The following is a 15,392-nucleotide window of genomic DNA, read 5'->3' on the forward strand; positions in this document are numbered from 1 at the left end:
AATTCCTTCAAAATACCCAAAATTTGGGAGTCAGCTGTTTCTTTCAGTGCTGTAGACAGCATGCAACCAGTGAACTAGATTTTGCTGCTTCTTGTAAGGAGTGGCAGAATCAAAACTTCACTCAGAATGGAGAAAATCAGTTTAATTCTTGCACATGTATGATACCTAATTCCTCTAAAAAACCCTAAATAAATCTAACAGGTGCATATTCTGCTTGTGAGAATTTCAGTTTTGACCATTAAGTCCTGTGCAAGTGGCCTCCAGTGCCCAGTCAATATAAACTCAGAAATTACAGTTTAACACTGCTCTTGTAGTCAGAGCATCTTGAAGCTCTACATTTTGGCCAGCTGTGCAACACTGAGTAACTGTTCCTTGCAGAGAAGAATATCTTTCCCTTGCATATGTTTCTTTCAATTCATATAGAGCATCCATACTGATACATAGACACTTGAAGAAAGAAATACTGTTCCTTACCATATGTAGATTGAGCTTTTTTAAGATTAAATACTCTGTACAAGTCATTCAGGTGCTGCCTTCAGACCCAGGGGTTTTTTTGGGAGTTCTCAAGTTTTAAAGTTACTCAGTTTTATTGTTACAAATGAGAGCATCAGGTGGTGCCAAATGTCAGCCCAGCTCTGACAGTGGTAATTCGGAAAAGGGATCGTTTGAGGATTTGGGCTTGCGTACCTTGAAGATTCTCTGGTGTCTAATAGAAGGTGAGCAGTAAACCTTTCCCCCAGTAGTGATACTAGTAATTTTTCACTTTCTCATGTAGACACCTGTTTTTCCAAAATATGGAAGTATGTGATATCCCTGCACTTAGTCTTTCAGTAAAGAAAAAGAAATTTCTCCCTTAGTATCTTTAAAACCTTTTGGCCAAAAATACACATGTGTATAAATAAGTGTAAATTTTTTCCATAAGAAAGCAGCTTCTAAAGTAGAGAAGGATGCTATCTATTTATTTATTATATAGCATAAGAGGAGGAGCTTTCCTAGCTTAAGAAAACTTTAAAAACTCACCTTGTTTTTTTCTTGTATATATTCTTTTCCTTTTTTTAATGGATTTATTCTTAACCCTTACAGAACACTGAAAAAGAAAACAATAGCCCTTATCAATTGGGGGTGCCTATTGGAAACTCAGCTCTGAAAAGCAGTAAACCTAAACTGATCCCCATCGAGAAAATGTCTGTAGGAGATACCTCTGTGTGTGAAAATTTAACTGAGACTGCTGAAGCAAGATTAATGGAAGATTATACTGAGAAGACTTCTGAAGAAAATGAGTGTAGAAATATGTCAGGAAAAATGACTGGCCCTTCAGACCATGCTAGTGCATTGTCGTTTTCCACTAGTAGTAAGTTTTTGAGTGCAGGGAAATTCTGTGAAAATCAAATAACCACCGAAATGTTTCAGGAGGAGACAAAACAACAGACTGCTGAAAATTTGAAGCTGATCTATGAGAAAGAAGAGAGCCAAAACCATGTTGATTTATTCATGAAAGTTCAACAGTTGAACTCAGAGCTGAACTTTCAGAATGCACAATCAACTCCGAAGAGCTCAGCTTTTGCAGAACTGGAGGAAGCTACTGTAGTTGTTAAGGAAGAGAACTGTGACATAAAGGAACAACTGGAATCAGTCTCTGTCAATAAGCAGCAATTGTCTCTTAAAGTAGTTGTGTTAGAAAAAGAGCCTGAGAACATAAATTCTGAGCCGGAGTTACATGCAGTTAGATTGTCTAATGCAGCAGACACATTGGATGATATAGAAATGACCAAGAGAGATTGTCATGAACAATTTTTTGCATCTGAAAATGAACAGAAGAGTCCAAACTCTGAGCAAGTTAATATTGAGAACCATACCTTGTTCATAGAGCATGATATTGAAATGCTTCAGGCAAAATGTCAGCCATTAGAAGGGGAGAGGGAAGTTAACCTGAAAAGCTTTCAACAGCACATTGTTTCAGTCACAGCTGAGAGAAATCGTATTGGCGAAGAACTGAGTATTTTGTCTGAAAATAAAAAAGAACTGGATCAGAAGTATCAGCAGCTACAAGAGAAAGTAAAAGAGCTAGAGTCAACTAAGGTGCATTCTGCTGAATTCATTAGAAGGTTAGAGGGTGAAGTGAGGACACAAACCACACTGCTTGAGACTGCAAAATCTGATGTAAATCAATTATCAAATGAAAAAGATCATCTTCTGCAGAAGCTGCAAAGTTTGGAAAATGATGCTGTGTCTTTCACCTTAGAAAAAGAAAAACTTCAAAATGAAGTAGCAGATTTGAAAAGGGAGAAAGAGCTGATTATAAGAGAGTTAGAAATGATGCAGAGTAAGTTAAGTTCATCAGAAATGGAAAACTCAAAACTTTCTAGATCTTTGGAAGGCTTATTAATGGAAAAAGGTGAACTTGCTGCTAGACTCAGTTCAGCCCAGAAGGAAGTAGACCAAATGCGATATGGAATTGAGAAGCTGAAAGTAAAAATTGAATCCGATGAGAAGAAAAAACATCACGCTGTTGAAAAGCTTAAAGAGAGTGAACGAAAAGCTGACTCTCTTCTGGATAAAATAGAGAGGCTTGAAAGGGAACTAGAAATGTCAGAGAAAAATCTAGAAGATGCAATTATTCAGTCAGAGACTGCTAAAGGAGAGGCAGAAACATTAACAATAGAGATGGAAGAGATGACTGAAAAGCTGAAATGTTTTAACGTACAAATTGATGTCCTCACCTCACAAAAAGAGTGTTTGGCTAAAGATTTGAAAGAAAAGCAAGCAAGAATCCTTGAACTAGAGTCTTCAAACTTAACTACAGCAAAACTGTTAGAAGAAAAGGAGGAAGAAAAGATGCAAATCAAGGATGAGTTTGAAAATATTGTGGTATTGCTGAAATCTGACCTCAAAGATATAAGTGAAAAATTAGAGTTTTCTTGCAAGGAAGAAGCAGATGCTAGAGCAAAAAAGCAAGTCTTGATTAATCAGGTGGCTTGTCTGGAGCAAGATAAAACAATGCTATTACAGGAATGTCAGGAAATAAAAAATAAAAATATCAAATTGGATCAAATGAGGGAAGTACTCGTTCAAGAATTGATGGATTGTAAACAAAAACTTGATGAAAAGGTGCAGGAAAACAGTGTTTTTCAAAAGCAGGTGAAAGAAACAGAGGAGCTGTCTTTAAAGCTGACACACATGCAACATGAGCATGAATGTTGGCACCAGGAAAAAAAAAGGCTGCAGAATTTGATGGTTGAGTTGCAGCTGAAGGAGCAACATTTATCTGACAATGAAACCTTTCCGGATATCCTGAATGTTCTAAAAGTGTCCTATAAGGACCTTGAGAAGGAACTGGAATCTGCTCTTTGTGAGAAGAACTCTTTATCTAAAAAGGTAATACCATTTCTGTTAGGGCAGAGTTTCCTTTTTAGGAGTAAGGATAGTGTCCTCAGGGCTTACCACTTCCTTAATAAATTATATCCTAAAATAATTTAAACCTTTTACAGTAAACATCCTATTTTAAAAATTATGTTTTCAATGCAATCGTGAGTTTGCATTGAAGTTACAGAGCTGGAAAGCATGGCATTGTTCTGTGTAGGATGAATGGGAAGGTTGCTCGAAAGTAGGCATAGGAGTTTAAGTAATTAAATAATGAAGGGTAGTTTCCTCTTTCCTGTAGAAGAAAGAGGAAAAACAAATTAGTATTGGGTTAGTGAGTTTTTATATCAAGAATAAGTATTTTGGGAGCTCAAAAGAAAGTAAAACAACAATTGGACACCTGCCATGTGAAAACATTAGCCTGTTGTGACTCTTGCTTGGAGTTGGACCAGCTATGGCAATAAAACAACCCATTTTAAAAACTGCGTGTTGCATATAGGAAATTTTTTTTTGAGGTCATGACCCAAATATTAAAAATAATTCTGGAAAATTTAATTTCAGGTAAATGAACTGACTGAGAGTTGTACTGAGCTGCAAGTGAAGCTAAGTGATACTGAACAGAAGATTTCCAAATTACAGGAAGAATTTACTGCAGAAAGAAACAAGCTTGCTGAAGAAATACAACTTATTCAAGAGCATTCAGAAAAAAACAAAGTTAGTTACTTCATATATAGTATTTCTGTGTTCAAGACTAGATGCTCAAGTACAGTAAATATGTGGAGGTTGGTCAAGGGAGCTGTGCTAACATACAGTTATCGGAGGTTCTTGCTTCCAAATTTCCAAAAATGTAATGTTCTCTTTTGAGGCAGAAGTGAATAGCTTTTCCCTCTTCCTTCTATTGAAACTATGTTTTCTTGGCATAAAGGCCACAGGTGGGTGTCTAGAAATCTTTCAGTGCCAAGAAATTCTCTTTACTACAGACATTCAATCATCAGACTGAGGATGTTGGATAGAAAAATGTAACATTTCTCAAGTTTTTTTTAAAACTAAACTACTTTCAGTCTTTCAGTAGTGTTAAAGTACTTTCAGGACAGTCAAGGAAAAAATAGTTTTAGAGATTTTAATTTATCAATATTTAATTCTTAGAGGCTGTTTTACTATCTAGATGACTGTAGGTCTTATTTGTGAACAATATTATGTGCCTAAACCAGCTTAAGCTGTCTTCTGACCTACTAACATTATGCATAAATTTTTAAACAGGGGCTTGTTTCTGTTGTAGTGTTGAGGATTTTGAGTGGGAAAAGAAGAGATTTCTACAACTTTAAGAAATCCCGTATGGAAATACAGGCTAGCTGTCCAAAAAGTAGAGATATAAAAGTGGATCAAAATGAAAATGCTGAGAAAGCTTTGTCATTCTAAAGGGGGTAAGGAAAGTGACCCTTAACCTCTGAAGTCACTCTGTTTCCTCAGAGTGTTTCCTCAGAGAGTTTGGAGAGGTTAAGCTTTGATTTTTGGGAGTGTTGCTTAAGTGTTGGCAAACTTGTGCTTGGCATATCCCTCAGATCATAATGTTTAATTTTAGAAGACCCTCCTTTGCTTCCTCTCCTACTTTCTGTGTTTAGATCTTCATTCTTTGTTTACAATGTCTTTTGCCACTGTTAAATACTTTTTTTTTTTTTACCAACTTGGTTTTGGAAATGCAAAGATGTTTTAGATGTAAAGTCAAATAGTTTAATGGGTCAACTGTTCCTTCATTGAGCAAATTCTAAATACCAAATAATGTGCTATTACTGTTTACAGATTCAGCTGCATCTAACTATGTCAGAAAAAAATGAGCTGACTAAGAGCTTGGGGATGGTCCAGAAAGAACTACAAGAAAAAGAAAGTGAAATGAAAAGAGAAGTATCAGAATACAAAGACAGACTACTTCAAGCAGAGAAGGAGCATCAGGATGCTCTGACAGAAGCAAACCAAAAGGTAAATCAGAAAATAGGAAGAATGGGACTGTGAGTTTTTAATTGAATTCTATGTATTTTACAAAATTTTGCAAAAGAAATTGTCTTTGTTAACAATATTTCCAAACTCTAGATATACTTAACTCAGAAACTCAGGAACTCAGAAAGTGTTAAATTAACTATTTTCCATATAGCAAGCAATGAAAGGTGAATTTACCTCAGAACTCAGTTAAGTGTTAAATGTATGTATAATTTATCTATGACTGTAATTTTGAAAAAGGTAAGGCAACAGTATGTTTTAGTCCAGGTAATGATTGTTCTGGTATGAATGGGGAAGAAAGGTTAATTGCTTTAGAATATAAGGGCAAACTTGTTGGAAATGTTTCTCAGCCATGCAGTATACAAAGAGCCATCATCTTTTCTTCAGAAATATCTGTATGAATATGGGTTTGTATCCAGTAGGACACAGGCAAACAATTTACTTACAATTATTTCTTAATAATTTTAATTCTTGCAAATATAAAGTAAATTTAAGAGCAAGTTATAGTAAAATATAAGGGCCTTCTAATGGCAGACTACTTAGAGGCAAGATTCTGGTATTCAAAATGTATACTTGAGACAAATTGCTCTTTCAGTTTTAAGCTCCTTAAAACATAATAAGCAAATTTGCTGTGGAATTCCTGTGGGCTGTGATACGCTCTGAAGTACATCTTTAAAATACAACTCGGTGTTCTTTTAAGTACCGTAGTAATTAGGTACATTTTTGTTTTCTAGAATGAAGTAGAAATTGAGGCCTGTCAAGATAAGATGAATTCACTGGAGAACCTAATCAGCTCACAGAAATTGGAAATTGAGAATCTGAAGTCAAATAAAGAACAACTGAATAATTCCCTTAAGGAAGCTAATCAAACCTTAGAAGAACTCCTAAAAACTAAGGTAAGAAAAAAATATGTAAGCATTGCCAATTACATGAGACCGAAGGTACTGTGTAGTAAAATAAATTTAGGATTGGGAACCAGTACTCCAGACAGAGCTTTGGCTTGACTTTGATATAGCCTTTGTTTCACTAATGAGAATATGGAGCACGAAGGAAACATTGTTCTACATTAGAAAAATACTATTACATGTGCCACGACTGAGATCACCTAGAATTGGTTTATATGATACTAAACACAGTGGTCTATTGTCTACACTGAACATTGCAACTGGGTTATAACTTGGTTAGAATACACTCAAAGAGTGCCTCTATTTTGCTGTTTGTGAATTACTTTGATGATAAAATATACCGTGTTCTGTTCTTAGTCTTGATACATTGCTCTTGATTCTTAATAGTTCATCAATTCTCATTACAATTATTGAGTATAACTCTAAACAACAGAACTGTTCTCAGTGATGATAGAACGTGAGCTCCACATACTGTGAACAACTGATAGCTGGGAACAGTTCTAGATGTGCTTTGTTTGCTTTCTAGTAGCACAGGTGGAGTTTAATTGTCTATATAAGTGAATTTCTGTATTAATTTCCCTTGCATTTTTCTCATCTACTTTTTTTTGGTCCTGCTTCTGTCTGATTGCTGGCTCCAGTTCTGTACTCCCACTTCAGGAATGAGTATCTCTCTAAGTGCTCTCTTGAAGAAACATAGTCAATTCAGTTTACTTGTAAGCAAACACTGAATTTCAATACATCCATCTTGCTCAACAGTTCTTTATTCCATAGGGCTCTCCACTCTGGTGTTAATTTGTTTAATACCATCAGTCCAATGATATAGTACTATAGGATATGTGCCTGTGACAAAAACCTGTACCCATGGTAGTGTAAATGTAGCGTACAGGGCTTCTAGCCATGCTCTCTGTGTGGTGTTTACACACAGGTTGGTACCAGAGCAGATGAGCAGGGATCAGCCCAGGAGAGCAGAAGTGGGTGGAAAGGAATGATCTGCTGCTGCTTAGCATAATATTTTTGAACTGGAATTTAGAGTGCAAAGCAGGCCTGGGTTATCTTCCTTCTGTGGTAATAAGATGCATTAGGGACAAAGAATAAAGGAGACTGAGACTAGGAGAGTGCACTTTACAATTTAGAGTATTGGCTTGAAGTCTGTTATCTGGAAAGCAGCACTTTTCTTATGCCACATCAATGAAGTGATAACAGGTGCAAAAAGGACTACTGCCTCAGAGTTCATCCACTTTTCTCATAGATAGGATGCTGGTCTTGACAACAGTAATCTGAACATTCATAATTTATTGGTGTATCTGAAGAGAATAAGTCTCCCTTATTGGTATTTGAAGGCTTGTTTTTCTTCCGAGTTAATCGCCTTGTATGTACCCATTGTGTAAGAGGACTTTCATGTCTCCTGCAGCAAGGGAGCTGCTGTAATAAGTTGTACAGAAAGAAGCAAACAAGTATATGTTACAACCAGGCTCTACAGCTAATATTGCATAACAGTTGAGCTTCTGTTTGATGTTACAATGTTTAATGTAAACCATATTTCTAGCGTAATAACTACATTCCTTATTTTGTAGGCTGATAATATTAAAGTTATAGTTCAACTGAAGAAGGAAAATGAACTTGCCAACAGTAAAGTACAGCTCTGGATGCAATCGTGTAAGCAGATGGAACAGGAAAAGGAAGTGTTGCAGAAACAACTAGTTGAATGTGACGAACTGTTAAAGAAAAATCTAACTACATCGAAGTATAAGGAAGAAGGTAATTGAATCTAGATTCAATCTTAATGCTTTCTTGGCAGTGCAGTAGTCTGCAGAACTTTCTTTCCCTAAAATGTCCGTTTTGCATATGCAACCCTAATACAGAGCATGATTCTTAACTAGTATAAAGTGCAACTGCAAGTGTGTGAAACGTTTTCAAAATCCACTTAATCTTCTTTCTTCTGAAGTACCAGAGGCAACTCTGGATTATGAATACATATTTTAAATATTAATTTTTTGTGGTTAAAATTGACTTCAGGAAGAAGGGAAGTGTTTTTCTTCATAACAAAAGTTTGTATACAAAGTTTTTTATCGTTTTCCAGCAAGCTTTCCCCTCTGATTCTCCTACTTTGTTCTTGATATTTTGGCTCATCTCATGAGATGCACAGAATTGTAAATGATACTTAAAGTTAGGGGTACAAACTCCAGTGTTGAGAAGTTACAAAATGACAGGGAAAATGTTTGCCCATGCACTAGTCAAGGATTCTTTTCAAATTTTGCTTGCTTGTTCTCCATTTAGCAAATACATTATGTCTAACATACTACTGATTTTGTTATATGGTGTCACTTTTTTATAGTTGCACAGTTATAGAACATATATAATTAATTGAAAGATGTGTGACCATTGCATTATAAGTTTTTATATATGCATCTTTATGTCAGTTATATGAATAATGTTATTTTGCTTTGAAAGGTTCTGATGAGAATGTCATTACAGAAGAAAATAAGTTAAAACTGGAAGAATTACAGGAATCTATAGAAGTAAAAACCAGAGAAGCAAATGAGAACTTGGAGAAATATTGCTCTCTAATTGTTAAATATTATAAACTAGAGGAAGCAAATGAGATGCTAAAAACACAAGTCAGTTTGTTAAGTGCTCGGCTGAAACAGCCAATGAGTGATGCTGTCAGCACTCCATTGCTGAATTCGGATAACTCATTAACAGTGAGCAATCAGTCTGTCAAAGAGATGAGGTCAGATGAAGACACTAAGAAGCTTTCAAGTAAAAGGCGGAGATATGAAGACAACAAGAAAGATAATGGAGAACCAAGATCCCCTGTGCCAGAGACTTCATCCAAAAAAAAAAGGAAGGATGATATCCGTCAAAATCTGCTGGGTCAGGAGAACACAGATGGTGAGCCAGATGGCCTTCCAGTAGTAGTGAAAAAAGGTATTTATAGTATAGTGTTTTATAAAGGCAAACATTCTCTGAGCATGGCAGGTGGATTTTCTTCTCTTTTGTTTAGCTGAATTAGTTTTATTCTGGGTGAGTAGGTGACTAATGCAAACATTTTTGGTGACAATGATGCAAGAAGATGAAAGTAGTCAACGGGAGATGTGCCAGTTAGTGTCAAGTTAGTGCTTGTGGAGCAGTGCTGTTAGACTAGCATAATAAGTTTATGCTGGTTTAATAACTACCATTCTGCTAAGAGTTAAATGGTCCTGGCAGTCACAATTTTGTAGTTCCTCATGATGCCTGTATTAGGGGCTAAGCATATGATATCAAGCATCACTTGACCAATTCACTGAAATTTACAGGAAAATAGATGTGGAGTGAATCTAATCTTAAAGACCACAAGATTGGAGTGCTAGAGTACCCTACTGTGATGGAGTCATGTTTGCTCCCCCCATATCACCACAGTTCCTTCAGTATTACTCCTTATGAGGTCAAAGAGGTGCTTAATAGTGGGGTCTGTGGGGTCTGACAGGCAAGTGGTTGGTGGTGAAGGCTGCAGGGAGACTCTGAGGAAGGAGGTCAGGGCTGCTCTGTGCCAGATGTGGTTGTGTCCAGCTGGCCCAAAAGACAAAGCTGTGTGCCAAAATGGTCAGAGGTGTGTGTCATGCCTCTGTGAAAACGTGAGTAAGAAGGGGCAGTAAATGCTGAGGTGAGAGAAAGACAGTGCTGGGGCTGGAGGGACAGGAGTAATGCTGAAGCAATGTATCATACCGAGCAGGGCATGGGGCTGAGGGGTGCAGTGGTGGCCTGAGCAGGAACTGGAGGGCAGCCCAAGGGGGTCTGAGAGGAGACTGAGGAACAGATATGACCCCAAAGGGACTACAGCCTGTCAGTTCCTCTGTACCAAAACAATTGAATTAAAAACAAGGAGCAGGATCTGACCCTAATCTCCTGCACTCCCATCACCTCACTGAAGGTGTTGCTTGAAGAGAGACAATTGGAGACTAGAAACTGGAGAGGAAAAGTGTCTGGAGGGAAGCTGAGGTGTTTTCCTCAAATGTTTGCTTATTTGTGTGCTTTTATTTCTTTTGATACCAGAATCAGTAATTGTGTTAATTGGCAATACATTTATTTGATTAAAATTCCCTGAGTTAAAACTGTCTTGCCCGCACCAGTAATATATTACCATCTTTGTGAGAGTTCAGTTTCATTCTCCTATGAATGCAATGAAATTAGGTGGCCTGATATTCCATATAACGGTTGACTGTAGCAGAAAATAACTGAGATGATTGCACAAATCAGAGCTTGAAAAATCTATTGTACATTCAACTACCTATTAAAATACCCCCTTAATAATTGCAATTGCAATCGTTAACAGACAAGCCATAGGGATATTGAATTGCCTCAACATCAGTGATCACTCGCAAAAGTCGGGATTTCTAGGTCTACACATTATTTGCATTTAATTTTCTTTTCAGCATTGTTATTTTTCTGGAAGTATACCTGTTCTGAGGACATACGTGCCAGTTAATGTTTTACTTCTAGGCTAGAGAGATAATAGACAAAATAGTTCTACTTAGAGAAAAATATGAAAAATCACGAGTATGTCATGGTAACGTGTTCTGATTGTGTTCTAGTAAAATCAGTACATGTTTTCAGACTGAAATTATTCTTCAGATAATAATGTACCTGTAAAGAAAAAGACCAAACACTTCTTTGAAAAACTTTGCTATAGAACTACTGTTGTACCTTGTCTTCAGTTTCCAGGGCTTGCATGTGAATTTTGGAATACACAAGATCTGTTCAGCAATCTTTTTGATCCATTTTCTTCAACAGAACAAATTATTTATTTTAATCAGCTATTTTTATCCCTGTTTTGAAAAAAGAAGATCTCTTTGAGAAAGTGTAGCTTATTTAGCTGTTTTTAGTAGAAGCTGTGTGTTTTTCAGGGTTTGCTGATATCCCCACTGGAAAGGTTAGCCCTTACATCCTACGTAGAACAACCCTAAATCTAAGAAGCAGTCCTCGTCTGGCTTCCACAAGTGAGAAATTGTCTCTGCCTACGCAAGATGTACAAAAATCAGGACCAGATAATCTTGGTGAGCTCTCCTGTTCGACACCTGGTGGCAGCAAACCACAAAAGGTAACTATAGAAAATTATCTGAGTATGAAAGTTATCAGGAAAACTAACACATTCACTAAATGTATTCATCTTGCCAAGTAAGTTTGAGAACATATCTTCATTCTTTACACTTCTCAGCAATACAGTGAAGATAAGATCATAAATACTGAATCACTAAAACATGAGAGGTCTTGACCATGCTAGCAATCTGCAAATTGTTCCTGTGTTGTAATTTGTGACTCCATAGGGAAACCCACTGAGAAACAGAAATTAGATGTATATTTTCAATTTCTTATAATGCTGTAGTTTTTTAGGTTACAGGAAAAAGTAAATGGCAAAATAATTTACTTCTTGGAGTCTCAGTTGAGTCTTGTTTTTCTGCTAACAAGTTTTCTTGGAATTCCAGATTCAAGATGCTATAAAATAACTACAGATCTTTGAGAGGCGGTTAAACATGTAAAAAGCGAACACTTAGATGGTAAAGAATGGCGACTTTAATGTTAGGGCTTACCAGATTTTAAGGTTATCAAAGCAAATAAATACTAGAGTTTGGTTTTGAAAGTAACTGAAGTTTACATTAACTTTGCAAGTGTTCTCAGTAATATGACACACTGCTGAGTATTTCAGAGTACATCAGAATAAGGTGTTCTTTATAAGCTGATGCAAATGCTTTGCAGATTATAGAAAAATGTTCCAGCTTTAGGACAGAAATAAACCTTTTGTTGTCTGAAGTCTCCTCCAAAGTTTTTAACCATGCTATCTCAGGCTGAGCAATAAGAGAATCGTTATTATAGATTGATACCTCTTTACATGAGGTCTCCATAGAAATATGCCAGTAGATAAAAATTCTTCGTTTGCCAGGTTACACAAAAGCGTTCTCTTGGCAATCAGTGGATTGTGCTGCACAGCCAGGAGTGAAGCCACAAAGCAAGAGTACAACTTTTGGGTTTGGTTTTGTTTGGGTTTTTTTAAAAAATACAGTTATTTCGTGTTAGCACGTGAAGGATATTGGCAAAATACCAAGAGTAAGTAAAGGCAAGAGCCACATAGTTTGGTGGATGTATAGTTTTGAGGCCAGAAAGCACCATTGGGAAGATGGGTCAGATCAGAGCCATAATTTGTTCTGAGCTATAGCAATAGGAAATCTGTATTGAAGTGAGAGTGAATCCACTGAATTCATGTATGTTTTTTCAAGGGTTAGTTACCCTGCTTGCCAAAATTTGCTGCTTCTTACAGACATTGCCTGGAGGTCTGTGTTTTATTACTGTTTCATTAAGTGATGCCAATAAATTTTATTTATACCCATTTATGTATGTTTTCCTGTAACTTTAGAAGAAAATGGAGGGTGTTGCTTTTGGAAAAAAAAAAAAACAAAACCAAAACCAACTCAGCAGTGCAAAAAAGAAAGGAAGCTGCAGAAAGTTGTGTAGTAATCACCTGCCATGATGGTGTAAGCTGTTTGTAGGCTCTCAGTGACCATAGTCAATGTTACAGCAAATAACAAGTAATCAGTAATAAATTGTTTTTAATTTAACTGGGGGAGGGATTTTCCAAACAGTCCTTCTCTTTGCCTAAGCTTGTATTGTCTAGGTCTAAGGACAAGTTAATCCCTACCTTCAAATATATAGAAGAAATTAAAATTTCAGGGTTGGGGTTTTTTTTCCCCCCAAGTGTAAATATGCAAAAGTCATTAGTTCCAGGAATTTGTGCCACCTTTTCTTGGAGTTTACTGGATGTATGTGTGTGGTTTATTATTTCAAGATGACGTACATCTGGGAATTTCTGGAGGTATCGCTCATACTATTGTTTCAACGTTTGTTGAAACCATCAAAACGTGTAGCTTCGTGCTTTATATTAATACAGTAAACAGCGTGTCTTATTTTGAAAGTGAAATAAACCTTGTTTCCTTCCTTTTGACAGGTACTTATGTACTCCATTTCAGACACCTCCTTTCAAACTGTTGCAAATTTCTCAGGGTGTTTAAAATGTGCCCTGTCATTTTCATATGCAAATTTATTCACTTTCCTATGTGAACTTAATGTAGAATTTAAATTGAGTGCTTTGCACATCAGTTAAAATGTGAAAGCAGTGGTTTCTGTCCAGATGTCAGCAAAAAAATTGACAACTATGTTTTATGTTTGCAGAATATCTACATGAAATATGAAATACAGATCTTCTTACACAATCCCTGGTACTCTAGTAAACAGATTAAGAGTACTGTCTGTTCCTGATATAGTTTTTTTTCTGCTCCTGACAAATAGCTTGCCAGCTGTGTAGCAGATATTCCATTTTACGCACCACCAAAACAATTGATATCAGGTCCCACTGTATTGTATATTCAAAGCGATAAATGTCTTCAAAATAATTTTTTCTGTTTTCAACATGTATGTATATGTTTTTGCAAATTCCCAATATTTAGTCTATTGGAGTAAGTATTTTGATGCACTGCAGAAAGCTAATATGGTTTTCCATTACCAGTAAAATAGGACATTTTTATTTGTCTTTACAGATAAATGATGAATGGCAGTCCCAAGCAGTAACAGCTCTTCCACCAATGAAATCTACTTCAAAGTCAACACTTTGCCCATATAAGCGATCCACAAAAACTGCCTCTGATAATATCAGGGAGAGTCGTGTGATGCACAAAGCCAAGAATTCTCTAAATGAACAAGGACTGCCTGAGCAAGATGAGCAAAAAGAAAACTGTAAGGTGCAGTAAATCTGTGTGGATTTTATCACAACTCCAGAATAACTGACAATCAAAAACCAGTTTGTGAAATAAATATCAGAACTATATGGAGGGCAACATTTTCTCTTATCCAGTGATTAACAATATATGGATTCTGCAGAGCTTGTTCTTGAATATTTACTAATATCAATAGTCTTTTAAACTTGTGGAATGATAATGAGCAGATATAATTGATATTCTGTAGAATTTTCTGTAAATAATTCTTCATAAATCTGTTAAGAATTAAACCATGGAAAAAACAGCCTACATGTTGGCATGTAGTTCATTGTTGCCTTTTTTCTGTGTACCGAAGGTTATTTTACAAATGGAAACTAAACTCACCTAAGTATCTAAAAATATTAGATTCCAGGAAAAATGAGGCAAGCACTATTGAAGCAGTGACTTCATTTGTAAATGCAAAACCAAATATAAACCCAGACATAAGGTGCATTCAGTGCACACGACCAGTGCACTGTGTCTTGGTATCCCTTCTTCCAGAAGGAATAACATTATGCAAAGCAGGGTGAAACCTGATCCAAACAAACCCAGGTAGGCTTGTCTGTTTTCCCTAAAACTAAGCATCTGCCAATTCATCTTTTTGCACTTCCCAGTATGATCTCGCTTTGACCGTAGCTGAAGGTCTTACAACATTAATCTTCACCTCTGCAAAATGGCCCTTGGCCAGCCAGTAATCCTCAGGAAGCTGGGCGTGGGCACTCTTATCTGGCCAGGAAGGACACCATAACAACAAACTGTTTGCTCTACCAGTAATGGCTGTCTGCCGATTCTCTGCAGGTCACCCTTCACCTTGACAATGCCTGGCCTTAAATGTGTTGCTTTAGATGAAAATTGTTGCAGGTTTGTACCTGATGTAATGAGAGTGGATATGTTAGAGAAATGGTCAGGTATCAAAAAAAAAATTCTGCATAGAGCACCCTGAGTTAGCCCCTTTTCATTCAAGAAAAATCCTATTTGAGATCCCAAAGGAAGATAACTCACCTGGATGTAGCATTTAAGATTCTGGTATCATTAGTATCAGAAAATAACCCCATCTAGTTCATGATAGTACACTTGAATTTAGGATGATCAATTACACAAGATCACCACAACAAGCTTGTACTTGTGGATTTCAAAGGTCTAACTGGGTTTGCTCAGTAGCACAGAGCGATTCTGTGCAAGAAAAAAGGATGACATCAACTAAATCATTCATTACCCAACAACAGAAATTACTTTCCAATAATTCTTATTACTTGTGCTTGCTGACTCAGGCCGGGTACTAGGAAAATCAAGCTACTATACGTGAGCAGTAGTGCCTTAAGACTCCAAGCTGCACAGCAGAGAGGCTTTT

At 36.6% G+C, this 15,392-nt stretch overlaps 1 protein-coding gene across 1 annotated transcript in view; it reads left to right on the forward strand.

Annotated features, from left to right (window-relative positions):
• CENPF (centromere protein F) overlaps positions 1-14,218 on the forward strand; it is a 43,592-nt gene extending 29,374 nt beyond the window's left edge. The window contains exons 12-19 of the mRNA XM_026846395.1: positions 1,084-3,375; positions 3,922-4,074; positions 5,161-5,337; positions 6,090-6,251; positions 7,835-8,018; positions 8,712-9,188; positions 11,144-11,337; positions 13,826-14,218. Coding sequence (XP_026702196.1) covers positions 1,084-3,375; positions 3,922-4,074; positions 5,161-5,337; positions 6,090-6,251; positions 7,835-8,018; positions 8,712-9,188; positions 11,144-11,337; positions 13,826-14,035 — 3,849 coding nt within the window. The 3' untranslated portion in view covers positions 14,036-14,218. The remainder of the gene's footprint in view (positions 1-1,083; positions 3,376-3,921; positions 4,075-5,160; positions 5,338-6,089; positions 6,252-7,834; positions 8,019-8,711; positions 9,189-11,143; positions 11,338-13,825) is intronic.
• The last annotated feature ends 1,174 nt before the right edge of the window (positions 14,219-15,392 follow it).

Source organism: Athene cunicularia (genome assembly GCF_003259725.1).
Source record: "Athene cunicularia isolate RWA chromosome 3 unlocalized genomic scaffold, athCun1 chr3_part1, whole genome shotgun sequence".
NCBI lineage: Eukaryota > Metazoa > Chordata > Aves > Strigiformes > Strigidae > Athene > Athene cunicularia.